We start from the raw sequence: 16,515 nt of genomic DNA, 5'->3' as shown, positions 1-16,515 counted from the left end.
AGAGATTAAGGGTGGCGGAGAGGGGGAGGGGGATAGAGGAGAGAGAGATAAAGACAGATGGGGTGGAGAAAAGGGCATAGACGTGTAGGACAGCATACTAATCACACCAAGGACATAATGGGTCATGTTTTGGATTTTATGTATGCAGTGAAAATACACTGCAGATCTTTTCATATCTTTTCAGTGCACACACCTCCTTTTTAATGATTGGGGAAAGATTTCAATAATTTGCTATGACTGAGACCAATCATGATTTTTTCATGGACTTTTAGTGGCAGACCACACTGTTAATGTGAAATAATTCGGGGGGGGGGGTGACAAAATGTACGTGTGGAAGAGACAAGTAGAAATGAAGACGCTTGTTAGGACATGAAGGTGCACCGGACCTTGCGTCCTTTCAGAGGCTGCGGAGGCCTGTAGTTGTCCACCATGCAGCATGGATCTTCTTCTTCAGCGCTGAAGAGCACTTTGCGGAACATGTCCATCTACAGAGAGAAGAGGGCAAGATGGAGGGAGGGGGGAGGGGAGGGGCAGAGAGTGCGAGCCAGGTCATAATGGTGCTTTACTGGGCTTTTTATGATTCATATAAATGGTAAAAGGTGCATTTATATATAGCGCTTTTATCCAAGGTGCTTTACATAAATTGTGCATTACATTCACACACACGGCGAAGGAAACCATGCAAGGCACCTCACCGGGAGCAACTAGGTTACTAGGGGTTCAGAGTCTTACTATTTAAGTGTTGGTACTACTTCAAAGCCAAATAATGTCAGCTGTGAATGAAATCAGATGAAGAGTTGTAGCTTCGAGTAATTCCCAGCTGTGTAGCTGAAAAAGACGTTGGCTACATTTACATTGCCAGAAAATACCTGCTTTGCTTGTTGGATTTCTTGTAGTTTTTCTATGTTAAAAGAAATTTTTTTTTTCCACATGAATGAACATTTTAGACTTCGACTTCGACATTAACTCAGGGGGAGCCTGGATTCCAACTGGGAACCCTTCGTGCTCTAATGACGGTTTCTGCCGTTTCTCTATCCCTGAGCTATGCCGCCCCTGTATTTACTGTATCATCTTGGCAGTGGTGGTAAAAGCGCCCAAATGTTTTACTTTAACATACTGTATAAGTATCAATACTGCAATGTAGAAATACATTGCAGTAATACATACAGTTAAAGTCCGGAATTCAAAATGTTTTTGAGTAAAAGTACGAAAGTGTTGGCATCAAAATGTAATTAAAGTACCAAAAGTAAAAGTGCAAAATGTTTGAAAATTGCAGATCTCCAAGCTCACAACACGTCACGCTGCGACATGTTGTGACCTTGTATATCGGCTATTTTCAAATAGCCACGGTATAGAACAGGGCTAAAGTGGTTCGTGTATGGTTTATAATATTATAATTTATATCTGCAAACTGTTGGTGCATCAGCACTGGGTCTGGGTCATTCACAGTGCTAGGCTTATTGGCGGGGAGCTGTAGAAAAGCCAGTGTAGAACAACTACGTTGACCAGACAAGGGACAACTGGCAGACTGAGATTTAATGTTGAAAACTTTCCCCTCCAAAAGAACTGCTATATATCCACACTGGATCACATGTTCCGTAAACGTAGAGCAGCGCAAGTACCGGTACTCAAACCCAGCAACTTTTTTTGACCACTGTTTTTACAAACTTCTATTGAAGTAGTAGAACAACGCACGCATCAACTAAACTAACTAACTGAACCTTTCTAATAAATGTAGTGGAGGAAAAGTATAATATTTGCCTCTGAGATGTGGAGTGGAGTAAAAGTATTGGAAATTGGAAATACTCAAGTGAAGTACAAATAGCTCAAAATTGTACTTAAGTATAGTACTTAAGTAAATGCACTTAGTTACTTTACACCACTGCATCTTGGATTACACTTGAGGGGAAGCAAGCTGAGCATTAGCTTTAGGCCTGAAATCCAAGTCCTCACTTACACCATCTAGAATACAGAAATACAGAGGCAATGACATCTTCTCATTTGTATCGAGAGAGTCAGACATGGGAAACGTTTCATTAAAGAATTTTGGCCAGATCTGCTGAAAATCCTGCTCTTGAATTGAATACATCTAACACAAACTCTAGATACAGTAAAGGTTTAACACCCTAATTCATATATTTGATGTCATGTTTTCTCAAATACAAATTAAGGCTATAAGATCAGTGTAATTGTCAGTCACCTGTGAGAACCGAAACAATGAAAATATCGGAATCAATTTCTTAATAATGGAATGGAGGAGAACATTATAAAACTGCCACAACGGTGTGAGTGTAGATGTTGTTCCATATGCAAATGGAACCTAATGATTTGGTTGCATTTGAACACTCTCAGAGTTATGGTGGTCTGTTTGAGAACCACTAGTACTAGTGGACTCATATTGTGTTATAGAAAATCAGTGTCATACATATTCTGAAGAAAACTGGAATTCCTTGACCTTAACATTCAGTAATTGGGTCACGACCAAAATGACTTTTCTTCTATTAATTACTCATGCCATGGAGACTTGAGTTTAATAATATTTTTTCGTATTTGTCGCATTCCTTAGACAATTTAGAGAATTTACCCCCATTGATTCCGGATAGAGAGACCCAAATGCATTTGGGTCCCCATCCAGAATCAATGGGGGTACATTTTATGTAACATTCCCTTGAATAATCGGAATGTTTTACCCATAGGATCTGCAGAGCAGGTTACAACACACCAACTGCCCTGGAAGGCCAGCTTAGGGGTCATCAACATGTCCGTAAGACTTGGTCTTGTCCGTGGCAAATTCTAGACTTTTTATACACTGTTATAATTTTCTTATTTTCATCATAAGATCCAATTACTGAATGTCAAGCCTCCAGGTTTTCTAAAGAATATATATGACACTCATTTTCTATGACACTATGGCATATTAGGAGTCCACTAGTGGCGAAAAAAAGAAATTCTGGGAACTCAGATTGGGAGTCCACTAGTAGTGGTTCTCAAATGTTTTATTTACAAGGACCGTTTTTTTAGGTCACAGTTACTATCAAAACCTCCACCGGCTGCCTGTCTGTCAGTCACGTCACGTCATACTTTTGCCCTACTCATATCTCCGCCACCGTTGCCCCTATCCATACCAAACTTTGCACACACACTCCTTGGCTACCATACCACAACCTCCACCTCATTTCTCACATGACCCTCTTCTAGCCCTCTTCTAGCTCCTACAGATTTTGCCCTAAAATCACGCAAAGCGGTACACACTATCTCTAAAGTCATGTCATCAACATGGATCTATCCCATTTCCCATATTCCCTCCTGATTGGCTACCATTGCCTTCTAAAGTTTGTGTATGCGACCTGACGGTCGATTATCTCCCGATTTAGGGAGTCTTACTGGTATTATTATCCACTAATTGTGTATGTCCTTGGCAAAAGACAGCACAACAAGATGGCATCAGTGAAGATCCCATCTCCTGTACTTCACATACTGCTGCCAACTGAACTTATCTGTGCAGTACACATGCTTCAGCTGTACTCAGCCCCTCCCTCCATGAAAACTATGTCAGTTACACCACAACTTATAGATTGGCTGTTTTCACTATTTAGGTTTTTTCTTTCTCTCTTTTGCAATAAGGGGTCACAGCTGTTGGCTATGGTGGTTCTTGGCATGGAAAGGTTTGGGACACTCATACCATTAGGAAAGACATGCAGCTAAAGTAGCTCTTGTTCTGCTTAATTTATATTTAGTCTTTTGTGCTGTAACTTTTAGATAATCCAATTGCTTCTGATAACGTGAAACCAACCCAGGAAAATTCAGACAACCGTTAGGAAAAGAATGAGAGAAATCACGACTTCTGTTGAATAGGGAATGCAGAAGGCCTGAGCGCATGCGTGCGTGTGGTGTGTGTGTATGTGTGTGCGTGCGTGCGTGCGTGCGTGCGTGCAAGAAAGAAAGAGAGAGAAGCAGACAGACAGAAAGAAAGAGAGACAGAGAGACAGAGAAAGAGTAGAGGTCACAGAGGCTTTCCTTTGTTTAGTAAGTGGAGAACAGCTCATTAGGGGACAGTGCACTGTAAGTCCTTTAACAGAGAGGGTAAACAAGTCTCCTCTGGGAGCCATTTAGCCTGTAGCAAACTGCTGAACTTAGACTAGGGATTTTAATGCCCCTAGCCTACATAAGCAATACATGTGCCCTCTGTATCAGCAAAAAACAATATAGCGTTTTAAAGAAGTATGTGTGTGTGTGTGTGTGTGTGTGTGTGTGTGTGTGTGTGTGTGTGTGTGTGTGTGTGTGTGTGTGTGTGTGTGTGTGTGTGTGTGTGAGAGAGAGATGTGTGCATGCATGCGTGTGTGGGCGCATGTGTACGAGTGCAGGCGTGAATGTCTAAGGTTAGACATACAGGCTAAGGTTAGGATAAGAGGGAATGAATGATGTTGGTTAAAGTCAGTGGACAGCATATCATGCAACTGTACACAAAATTGTCTCTGAGGTGTGTGTGTGTGTGTATGTGGGGGGGGGGGGGGGTACAGGGTGTGAATTGCAATTTTAGAGTTGCAATAGCTTTTTCTTTAGCCCCACTGACAACGGTGCGCCAACAATTGCAATGTCAGTCGGCCTGGTTGGATGAGGATGGGAGCAAAACACCCTCTAGGGGCCCCAAACCAGAACGGCCCCCAGTGATAGTGTAATCTAACCCAACACAGTAATTGATCCTCCCTTCACTTCGGCCATGGCAGCCCTAAAGGGTTTAACAGTAGCTTCACACGGACATGTGTATGATGAGAATTGTTCGCCATACATTTGTAAGTAATTGTAAATGCATCACAGTGACAGTCACATCACAATCTCCCCATGTCATTTTTGTTGGTGTAAGCCACTATGAGACTTGAATGAGCATGCTATGAGGCTTCTCAATATATATTTCCCTTGCATCCCTTTTGCTTCTAAAACATCATCAGAATTGCATCATTAGAACCATTATATTATACACAAATAATTGCATTTTTTGAATATGATGCCTATGATTATCTACAATGTGCGGCCAACAATTAGGCATTTCACTCTGCTAAGTTTTTCTTTTCTTTTTTTATGTGGATCTCAAAAATATTTTGTTAATAAGTTGTTTATAGGGCTTTTGACACAACATGCAGCCCTAGGCTAGCTCCTCATTAGCCCTGGGCATACATCTCTGTTAGGCCCCACTTAACTTCAAATATGGATATCTCCATAATTAGGGCTTCCCTACTCCCTGCTCTTGAAAAGAGTTATCCTCACATTTTCTAGGTTGTCCTCAAACCCTGATGTTAAGATTGCCAGGGCAAAACGAGGTTCAAACAGAGGCAATAGCATGCCATGATGACACGCTGTATGGTCAAAACATCAGCCCAGTGGCAGTGCCTAAAATCTAAAGTAAGCTTGCATGACACAGTCACAAGGTCACCCGCATTTCTGTGTCCAAACTGTAGCTTTGTGGAAGCATAAGAAAAAGACAGCAGCAAAGCAGATGATTAAAATGCTGTTGTGAAATTGCATGCACTTTAATATGTGACCTCGCCATGCAAAAGCAGATAGACTGCCAAGAAAAATGTCTGTATTTAGTACCGCCGCAAATCAACGTGCGAGTGTACTGTAGCATGTGGGTGTGCGCGCGCACACACACACACACACACGCACGCACGCACGCACGCACACACACACACACACACACACACACACACACTCACACACACACACACACACACACACACACACACACACACACACACACACACACACACACACACACACACACACACACACACCACAGTCATGTACATATACCGTACACAAGCACACATGGCCTTGCCAAATATTTAAAGATTTTATACAGCATGTAATCCAGTTTATGGGTTAGCTTCAGTGGCTGACTGGATGGCTGATGTTCACAGGCCATTGAACCGTGCATCACAGAACAAAGTGAAACGAAGTCTCTAAATAAAAAGCACTTTTTTTGAACAAAGCTTTTCATAGCTTGTAATATATTTTATGGAGAGCTCCAAATAAAGGCCCCAGGAACACGAGCAAGGATGCAGAACAACTACAACAGATCTTCAATGAATTGAGTATAAAGGAACCCAATGTAAACTAGAGATACTGTTCCTACAAAACAGTGTGGGCTCGCTTGTAAAAAACAAGAAACAGTAGTTATTTTAAACTCTTGTTTGATGTCATTGTGACATCATATCATATCGACATACCGGTATTAGGAATATGTGGCAAAAATATCCGGCAAAGCTCATTATATATTTCCCCCCAAAGGTGACGTGTTAATTGTCATGTGAAGCTCAACCAATACCCCAGCTAACACCACTACCAGATTTTCCACACCTCAATTACACCTCATTGGCTAAGGGCCCTGCCTTTGTACTGTCTGCGACGGAACTCGAAATACAATCATGCCACCTCATTGGCTAGTGGCTCTGCCTTTCTACTGTCTGCGGCGGAAAATGCCAACTGTCTGCGGCAGAAATATGCGGCGGAACTCACTCTATAAATAATGAGGATAACATAGTGTTCTTGCCTTCGGCGAGCCCACAACAAGCAATAGTGCTACCTTTGAACTATACTGTCCTACAGCGTATTCAATCAATCAATCAATCAAAACAGTAGCTTGCATCCAAGCTGAGCGTCTTCCTTATGCGGGTCTATTTTGAGATCAGCATTACGAGGTTGAAAGCAAGAAATACCTGGGCGGGGCTGACACTGATGGCGTCCTTGAGGACGATCCATTTGACACACTCCAGAGTAGGGGGCGTGGTCAAGGAACCATCGTAGGTCCAGTAGTCCAGCGAGTCAGGGAGAAGAGTCGCCGTATTAAAGTTAGCAAAGGAGGTCTGCTGTCCCTGTGGAGGAAAGAGAGGAGTTTGATACAATGAAAGTGTGGATATTGTCTCCTATTAAACACTCTAGTCCTACATAACCAGACTCGAGTTACAACTGTGCTTTGACTGTTTTTTTCCCGCCTGCACCAAATCTCTTCACCAACAATACCCTACACCAGGGATGTCAAACATACGGCCCGCGGGCCGGATCCGGCCCGCGAGATGATTCAATCCGGCCCCAGGCTTGTAGATGTAGAGCATACATTTCTGAGCATTTAGAAAAAAAAAGTAAGTCTCTAGCACATTCCTGTCAAGAGTTATGATTGTTTTAAGAATTAACCTAACTAATGCCTGCTCACTGCAGGCTAGCTTTCTCCCACCTGGCAGTGATTGAGTTGATTGATTGGAATGTTAAGTGACCAGCTCTCTCTCTCTCTCTCTCTCTCTCTCTCTCTCTGAAGATGACAGCATTGCTAGGAATGGGGTGGGGGGTCTGGCTATGAATAACATACCTACAATATTCGAACTGTACTCAAAGATTACACATATTAGACATGGAAATTAATGTTGTTAAGAAAATAACTTATTTAAAACATAATAATAATAAAATGTAAAAGTTTTATTATTCAGATATTTTCTGAATGCTATTATTGTTCATTACTTTTATTCTTTTTATTATAAAATACAATAAAAATAATTGTCCTGAATCAATAATATATTTTTTATCCATTTACAAATTATAGCAGAGACTATCAGGAATTTAATTATTCTATTATCAAATGGTTTATTCTTATTGGCACTTCTTAAAGGAGTAGTTCACCCCCAAAATGCCATGGAGCCAATGGAGACTCATTCCTAAAACAGAAATTTGATTACAATAAATGCATGCCTATTGGACCCAAATGCATTTGGGTCCCCATCCGTAATCAATGGGGGGAAGTGTACTATACGACACATTTTTGTCTTAGTAATGCGACAAATAAAATAAAAATATATTATTGAACTCAAGTCTCCATGGTGTGAGTAATCAAAGGGAAAAAAAGTCATTTTGGGGATGAACTACTCCTTTAAACAAATAGCATCTCTCGTACCTAACTGCAACTGTAATACCAATAATGAAAGTAGCTATTTTACTTAATAAAATAATGAACACAATTTGTAAAATGATATACTGCTATACTGCTAGCTACAGCAGTGGCTGAGACGACAGGAAGAAAAACAGAGCGAACATGTGCGTGAGTGTGCATGCCATCCGATCCGCGACTGGTTCGGCCCTCATCAAGTCGCCTTTCATCCAATCCGGCCCTCACCCCAAAATGAGTTCGACGCCCCTGCCCTACACAGTATATCTACAAGCTCAGCTTGTAGATCAGCTATTTTTGGCAAGTGTTCCCCCCAGTATGGACATGCTGGGAGTTCAAGGGTATAATTATATGACTTGAAAATGACTTTCCATTCTAGCAGTGGTTTATGTTGTGTCCAAGGCACACCAAAAGGCAAGTCTTAAGGTACACCTGTATTCATTATACAGTATATACCTCATGTTATCACTCTGAAAAACGTTTATTTTATTTACTAGTGCCATATAAAAAGTTTAACAACTTATTAACAACCTAATGTCATACTTTCACTTTATGTCCAACAATGGTGTGAAAAAAAGAAAACTGATTTATGTGCTCATGCTGTGAGCTTGAAGGTCTGCAATTGTTGCTGTTTTGAAACTGTGTGACAATCATTTAAAATCTAAATCAAAATAACAATTTAATTTAATTCAGCTGTAATGACATGCCCATAATAGGATATATAATAAGATATATATTTGGTGGGTACCTGGTCTTGTCTCACGGCCTCTGCACACCGTTTGGGAACCACTGCCATACGATATAGACAAATTATGTTCAGCATATTCACATAAAATGTACCGGTACTGTGTTATTTACCTTGCATTTAATGGACTCCAGGGCATCCAACACATTCTGCAGGCTAGGGTTGGCAGCTCCAATCTGAGTGTACGCACATGCACGCACACACACACGCACGCACGCACCCACACACACACACACACACACACACACACACACACACACACACACACACACAAATTGCAATTGCCATCATTCTGATCAACATTGATCAGAATCTTATGTATCACTAACGACAGCATTTAAGAATGTAATTTCAACTTCTCGTTATTGTCACACTGCCTTTTAATACAGTATCAACCAATTTGCATTCATATTGTATAAAAAGCATTAACTTCAAATCAGGTGAAAAAGCAGCAATCCCACCAAGGTTTTTCAGTTTAGTTTTGATTAGTTTTTCTTTTATTGTAATATGGATTAGTCAGGGGCAAGATTCAACAAGGTCTGAAAAATAGCAAAGGTACAAGCTTGCTGTAATGCTTATGATACTTGATATTTTGACAAAGACTTAAAACTAAGGACATTTTAGTTGGTGTTGTAAGCACAACACACAATACCGTTTCAGTTAGTTATCACATTGTTTTGTAATACCCAATTTTTATTATTTATAAAAAAAAAAGTCAAATCTAGTTTTCATTATTCTGTAGGTTTTAGTGAACTATAATAACCCTGCATCCCACCTTGAGGAACACCCCGACCACAGCCAGTCCATCACACTCCTTGACTGCGTCAGCAAAACTGGGGTACTTGGGGTTCCAGTACACCAAATGGAGCTGAAAACAGAAGAAAAACAGACTGATATAGCTGGTATAGCCACCACATACAATTACTATTTCCTTCAGTTAGGCAGTTAGGCAATTGGATCAACCTCCATGGCACATTTTAAGGCAATCCAGTCAGAAAGAAGAAAAAAGAAACAGCAACAACAATTACAACGTAGCAATGGAAACAATGAAAATGTGTTGAATACTGGTGGAGTGGTGCAAAAAAAAAACTTGTATTTCCAATACAGTGAATCCTCCCTCTGGTCTTTCATTTTTATCATCAGTGGGGATATGTTTCCCTACTTCTAGTTGGGGTGAATTAATGCATTTCCTTTTGGGAGATGTAGACCGTCTGATACAGTGGGCCACCCTACTTTGCACGTCATAATTACCACGTTTTCTGACTTAACATAAGACTTGGAGGTGTGGTCAATGCTGTTCGGTCATTCCCAATGGTGAAACAGCCCAGGCCAGTATGTTTGGTAACATCGGTTTGTTGAACGGTGGTGTTGGTGGAATTAGAGCAGAGCAGTTACCTCACAGGGAAACTTGATTCCATTGACGGTGTGCTCGGAGCCTCTGTCGTTCCCCGCGCCCCAGTGGAAATGGAACTGCTTGAGACGGTAGGTCCCTGTGATAGGGCCCCCACTCAGGGCTGGAGAGGAAGCAAAGCAAAGGTTAACCCCCAAACAACATCACTTCCCATACCCAGTCTACTACTATTTTATACTTTAGCTATTGAAAGCAGATATACTATATATATATATATATATATATATATATATATATATAGAGAGAGAGAGAGCGAGAGAGAGAGAGAGAGAGAGAGAGAGAGAGAGAGAGAGAGAGAGAGAGAAGATCTGTTTGAGCACCACTGACATAGAAACATAGGTTTTTCAAAAAACCTTAGAAGGATTTGAAATATTCAAAGACTTGCACAAATTTACATGACTTTTCAAAAATAGCAGATCTACAAGCTCACAGCTGTGAACTTGTAGATCTGCTATTTTCCAATACTTAAAGCACATGGAGGGCCCGCAGTGAATCATTGTACCCAGGGCCCTGCCCATACCACTGCTATAACCCTATAACCCCAATCTGTTCCACCATGTATCCCCCTCCTCCGCTACACACGCACATACGCACACCCCGTGTTTTGTGAGCTGGTGTCCTATATGCGGTAGTGAAATGTGTCATTTAGTGAAATTTGCACTTTGTACACTGTACGGAAGAGTATAACCTTTTTATTTTCTTGTGAAGCAGAATGTCCATGTATAGGATTTAGCTTGAACAGTCTGTCTAGGATTGTCAGTGAACCTAAAAACATTTAAATGTGACACAGAAGAGTATAGTGATATGATCTTGGTATATTCAAAGCATTCCCATTATATACTGTAGGCTTATTTGTTTGCCATGGCACTGGAACACATTAGCATAAGCTTTTCTAAGTTTCCATATAGGATAATGTACTGCAGTTTCAGCCACATGTTGGCATGAGGGTGGCAGTGGCTCAGGGGTAGAGTTGCCGTTTTAGAACACGGAGGACCTCCGTGTCATCATTAGCCACTTAAAACCATATGAACCCTAGCATCCCTATGCTGAAGTAATCATTCAGAGTCAATAGCAAGTCTATAAGCTCACAATGTGTTGCGCTGTAACATGTTTTTTTTTTTAGCTTGAAATCGGAAGAGATTTGGTGTTGAGAGAAAAAGGAACAGACCCGTATAGAGCCAGGGGACCCAAGTACAGGGCTTAAGTTTTTAAACATCACAGTATATATACTGACCAGGGCCCCCCTTGGGTCTATACTTGGAACCATCCTTTTTTCATGTGACAACAAATTCCTTCACCAAAAAGAGTCGATCTACAAGCTCACAAGCATGTCTGCAAAGTTGTTTCTCTATAATTACATGCCCAGAAAAGGGACACGATTTGTATAAAAATATAACTATGACCACAGATATGCTCTAAAAGTTTTGAGAAACATATTTTTTTCATTTCTGCAATTCTTTAGTCTAGCTGCACTGCCCCCCCCCCCCCCCCCCCACAACCTTTATAGTGAGGTTGCTAGTTAAATCAGAGGCAGTTTGTGTCTCAGCCAATAAGTAAGCCTAACTGCCAAACTGCTCTATTTTTAATCATAATCTCCATTGTGACCATGGATATGCTCTGGGAGTCTTCAAAACAGCTATTTTATGTTTTTCATTTCATGACGTCTTTAAGGCATCCTGGCAGGCTGTAGATAATGAGAACGCCCACTGATTGGTTGATTGAGGAGGACTTTATGTAGCATATAGCTCGTCACACCCTCTTTATCTACTGTAGCCTACCACAACCTAGGAAAGGAAACTGGCACACACTCACACAGCACTCTCTTCGCCATATTCTGTTTTATCTACTGTAGACTACCACTAAGTAAGAAAGGAAACTGGCACACACTTACACAGAGGAAACTCACACAGAGAAGTGAAGTGGCACCTTTGCTATGAGGTAAAAGTGACAGACTGCAAGCGTTTTTCAGTTTTATACATTATTCTGTGCATGTGTGTACACAGTCCTCCTGAACTCAAACCTCTTTAGGGTCTATTGGAGCCAGTCAGACCTGATGCCTAATGCTTACTGGCTTACTGTACTGTACACATATTTGCAGACCACACTGTGTATGCAGCTAAACATGAGTCAAATAAACAGTTTCTAGTTCTCAGCACAGAATAAATAACCTTTCAGTGGCAGTGACTTCAAAGCTTATGTGAGAGTCAGCATTACAGCATTAAAGGAGTAGTTCCCCCCAAAAATGACTTTTTTTCTATTGATTAGTCACGCCATGGAGACTTGAGTTCAATAATATTTTTAGTTTTTTGTCACATTCCTAAGACAAAAATGTGATAACAATAAATTTACCCCCATTCGTTCCGGATGGGGACCCGTTTCGAAACGGGTCCCCATCCAGAATCAATGGGGGTAAATGTACTCGAATCAAATTTTTGTCTTAGGAATGTGACAAAAACCAAAAAAATATTATTGAACTGTACTCTCCTTGGCATGAGTAATCAATAGAAAAAAAGTCATTTTGGGGGTGAACTACTCCTTTAATATGTTATGTATTTTCATTTGCATAAAAGGACAACATTGGGTAGAGTTTAAGTGTGAGTGGAGCTTCCTATATTGTACTATATTGTGTAACACTAGCACTATACTTTCAAATCAAATCCTACAAAAGACAGACAGTTCCTCTTACTGGTAGTGTCCCCATCATCTACAAAGGTGACCTGGAACTGGTATCCAGTGTTGATGAGGTCCTTGGCGTCAGCAGGGTTAAACTTCACCTTGAGGCGCTTCAGATTGCGGTCATACTGGGATTCCTTGGGGACGATGTCAATGGGAGACTGCTGGGCCCCGTTGCAGATGGGAAACGACTTGTACCACTTGTCAGGTCCTGAAAATGGCAGTATATAAAATGAGCAGCCTATTCGTATTTTAATTAAGCAATGAGCAACACCGATTACTAGAGCTTACATATATATGTATTGATACTTTCTTAAGTTTGTTCTATTTTATTTTATTTTATTTTATTTTATTCTATTGTATTCTGATCTATTCCGTATTAGTTTCATTCTATTGAGAGTATTGTGTGATCGATTGAAAAGAAAAAAACACAGAGGCCTCACAGGACCAAACTTTTCTGGTCGAAACCCAAAAGAGAGAATAGTGAAAATAGCAGATCTACAACACACCACTTTTATTAATGGAATTTCTTAGTTTGTTTGTTTTAAAATGTATAAAATGATTTATAAACCCACAAATGGGTACTGACTCCCGAGCCACTGTTTGGGAAACTCACAGGAGCTCACAGGAGATAAACATTTCTTAAAGTGTGTTGAAGGTGCGTCTAGGATCAGCGGGAAGAGGAGATCCAAGCACTGAATAAAATATGGAGGAAAGGAAGTAAAAGTTAAAACCAAGTTTATTCTATAAGAAATGCCAACATGTTTCGGTCGGTTAAGGTCTTCATCAGGGAGAGAACTGGTGAAGAAGAGTGAAGACATCTTCTTCACCGGTCAAAACATGTTGGCATATTTTAGTGCCTGGATCTCCTCTTTCTGATTGATTGAATTGAATACTTTATTAGACAGAAATGTAAACAGCACGAGGGACAGTCAGACAATTCTGCTCAAAGGATAACACAAAAAGTCCTGGGGACCTGTTTCTAGTGGTCCTGGCCAATTATAGTTCATTCAAAGAAAAGTATGATAATATTATATTCTATTCCATTCTATTCTATTCTATTCTATTCTAGCAAGAATGAGAAATTACACACATTATGTACAGCCTAATTACGTTTTCTTTTCTTCTTTTTTTTTTTACTGAGAAAAAGTGTTTTACACTCTTTAACACCAGTGTGCCTTTGTGATTGATCTACTGTTACAGTTGCTTTACTTAAATCCCAGTAATAGCATCCAAAACTCCACACCAACCCAGTCTGTGCAGTGTCTAGTGAGCCTCACCGTTATTTGGTCCGTATCCCCATGTAGCCATCCTGGCTGATGGTCCAAATTGCCTATTGGAAAGAAATGGCAGAAGGTAATCCAACTTTAAACCCCGAACAGCGGGGGAAGAGAACAACTTAAAGAGTCCAATGATGATCTGCTGACAGACACCTGCAGGGAGGGAGATGCTGTTGAGCTTTATATATGGGAGCCCTGCCCCCCCCAAGTAGCCTTATCACACACCTCCGACCCGTGTGTGTGTGTGTGTGTGTGTGTGTGTGTGTGTGTGTGTGTGTGTGTGTGTGTGTGTGTGTGCGTGCGTGCGTGAGCGCGTGTGTGCGTGCGTGCGTGTGATATGAGTGTGTGCGCGCACACACTCAAGAAGCCAGGCAGCAGTGTGTGAATGGAAGCTGTTCCATCATGCGCGCACGCGCACGCACATGCACACGCACGCGCGTGCACACACACACACACACACACACACACACACACACACAGGGTTGTTGATTATGGCTATGCCTATGATGCTGAGAAAATCTACATTTCATTTTTTCTTTTCTTTTTTTAATTGCAATGCTGAAATAGCCTAAATAATATAGGCTATAATATATATATATATATATATATATATATATATAGGCTATATATATATTATTTTTCTTTATTTTTTACATATAGCCAAACTGACCTCGCGTATCCTTCCCACGTCGGTTATCCCATCTCGGTGTGGATTGACAGCCATGCAGCGTAGCGTTGAGCCTGGTCTGAATTATGGTGAATCTGGCTCACAGATGCTCCTCCAGAGCCGTGTGCGAGACGCACAGGCAGTAGCACAGTTAGTCTACATTCGTGATCCGTGCATGCTAAGAATAGAACGGGAATTAGATATACTGCGCTCTCCTACATCGTTTGCTTTTGCATCTACATATTTGTTCCTCTCCACTCAGTCAGCTCTGCGTGTCGTCTGTTCGTAACGTAGCAGCGCTGCATCCAGTGCAGTGCAGTCATGCCAGACAGACAGACAGGGATGTGATGATGATGATCAGCTCCAATAGTAGCCTGGACGTGCAGTGCAGGCTAGCCCACTACTACTAGCCTACAGTGGTGTAAGTAACTAAGTACATTAGGCCCTGCCCCAGCCCATACCTACACTTTTCAGGTAGGCCTACCATGGAGTATTTATCATAAATAATAAATAAATAATATATAATAATAAATAACAAATAATAAAATCACATTATCATGAGATGTAGGTCTGTTGTTTGTCATTCATTATGGATGAATCAAATGCCTAATTTGCAGGTAGCCTACGTTTCATTTCCAGGCACTCACTGAGTAAATCCCTTGAATAATAATTTGCTGCCATCTTGTGGTTAAGAAAGATATTGCAACGATGACCTTTGCTTTTGCTGTGTGGGTTGACAAACATGACAAAAAGGTATTTGCAGTTGAATACACTTTATTGTGGAAAACAGTTCACAAAAACTCCCAACTCACTCATCACAGAAAGGCTAGATACTAAGTGTAGTAGTAACCCCTGACCCCCGCCATAGCCATATGAGTCAAAACCACCAAATTATAACTGAACATAACTCACTCATTACATTAATAGCATGAATTCCCTGAAATGCATTCTCAATCCAAGAGCAAATAATAATTGTGTATTTTTGTTAATAAATAAATAAATACATAAATACATAAATAAATACATAAATAAATAAAACGAAGTAATCACTAATCAAACAATGGATGTCATCAAACTTTTTACTTTAAAAGCTGATAAAACTGAGATGTTAGGCCGCAGACAACTAAGACACCAATTCAGTGTGATCTCACTTAAAATTTTGTTGGCTCTACAATTTCAACCTCTGTGTTGGCTGACATGAAAGCACTCGGCATATTGCCAAACTGTAAAACACAAACTTTAAACTGATGATGATGATAATGACAAGAACATTTGATCACATCACCCCTGTACATCTCTCTATACACTGGCTCCCTATGCCAGCCCAGATCTGATTGTAAGATTTTACTCCCAACCTACAAAATATGACACAACCTACTAGCACCGTCCATCCTACCTAACATCCCTAGTCAAACCTTATACTCCAGTTAGGTCCCAAGCAATGCTGTTCTGTTAACCATCCCACAAATAGATACGACGACAGTAGGTGGCACAGCTTTCTCCTACAGAGCCCCTTGTCTATGGAGTCATCTCCCCAAATCCGACAGTCTAGCTCAGTCAACATATTCAAGAATGTTTAGCATACTAAAGACACACCTTTTTGCATCAGCCTTTGACATCATCTAGTTCTAGTCTGAACCAAGCACTACAGTCATCCAGCTCATTGCTTTTTATTTTATATGGCCTATATTGTTTTTATGTGTGACGCATGGATATTTGTATACATTGCAGTTATAGTGGGGTATAGCTGAATGGGTAGAGGCAACTGCTTAGTTGAATTGAACCCAAATCCCTCAATATAGTTTT

At 40.7% G+C, this 16,515-nt stretch overlaps 1 protein-coding gene across 2 annotated transcripts; it reads right to left on the bottom strand.

Moving 5' to 3' along the window:
* Positions 1 to 315: 315 nt before the first annotated feature.
* cahz (carbonic anhydrase) lies at positions 316 to 14,962 on the bottom strand. Of its 2 annotated transcripts, XM_080726482.1 has the most exons (8): positions 14,713 to 14,962; positions 14,043 to 14,095; positions 12,776 to 12,973; positions 10,074 to 10,192; positions 9,454 to 9,546; positions 8,792 to 8,854; positions 6,717 to 6,872; positions 316 to 485 (listed from the first exon to the last, which is right to left on the bottom strand). In XM_080726482.1, the coding sequence occupies exons 2-8, from the start codon at positions 14,071 to 14,073 to the stop codon at positions 363 to 365; spliced, it is 783 nt and encodes a 260-aa protein (XP_080582608.1). In that variant the 5' UTR covers positions 14,074 to 14,095; positions 14,713 to 14,962; the 3' UTR covers positions 316 to 362. The 2 variants fall into 2 exon arrangements, with proteins under 2 accessions (XP_080582608.1, XP_080582607.1); XM_080726481.1 differs by lacking the exon at positions 14,713 to 14,962 and having other exon boundaries at positions 14,043 to 14,183.
* Between the last annotated feature and the right edge of the window lie 1,553 nt (positions 14,963 to 16,515).

The sequence above is a fragment of the Nannobrachium achirus genome, assembly GCF_963921795.1.
Source record: "Nannobrachium achirus genome assembly, chromosome: 5".
Lineage (NCBI taxonomy): Eukaryota > Metazoa > Chordata > Actinopteri > Myctophiformes > Myctophidae > Nannobrachium > Nannobrachium achirus.
Note: the sequence above shows the minus strand (reverse complement) of the source record. Positions and strands in the feature narration are given on the sequence as shown.

Bases quoted from the DNA above. Each gene is read 5' to 3' on its own strand.
- cahz (XM_080726482.1), bottom strand. From the start codon at position 14,073: ATGGCTACATGGGGATACGGACCAAATAACG. The intron at 12,974-14,042 runs GTGAGGCTCACT...TGCCATTTTCAG, and splicing joins GGGATACGGACCAAATAACG to GACCTGACAAGTGGTACAAG. The intron at 6,873-8,791 runs GTAAATAACACA...TTTCCTCCACAG, and splicing joins TGGAGTCCATTAAATGCAAG to GGACAGCAGACCTCCTTTGC.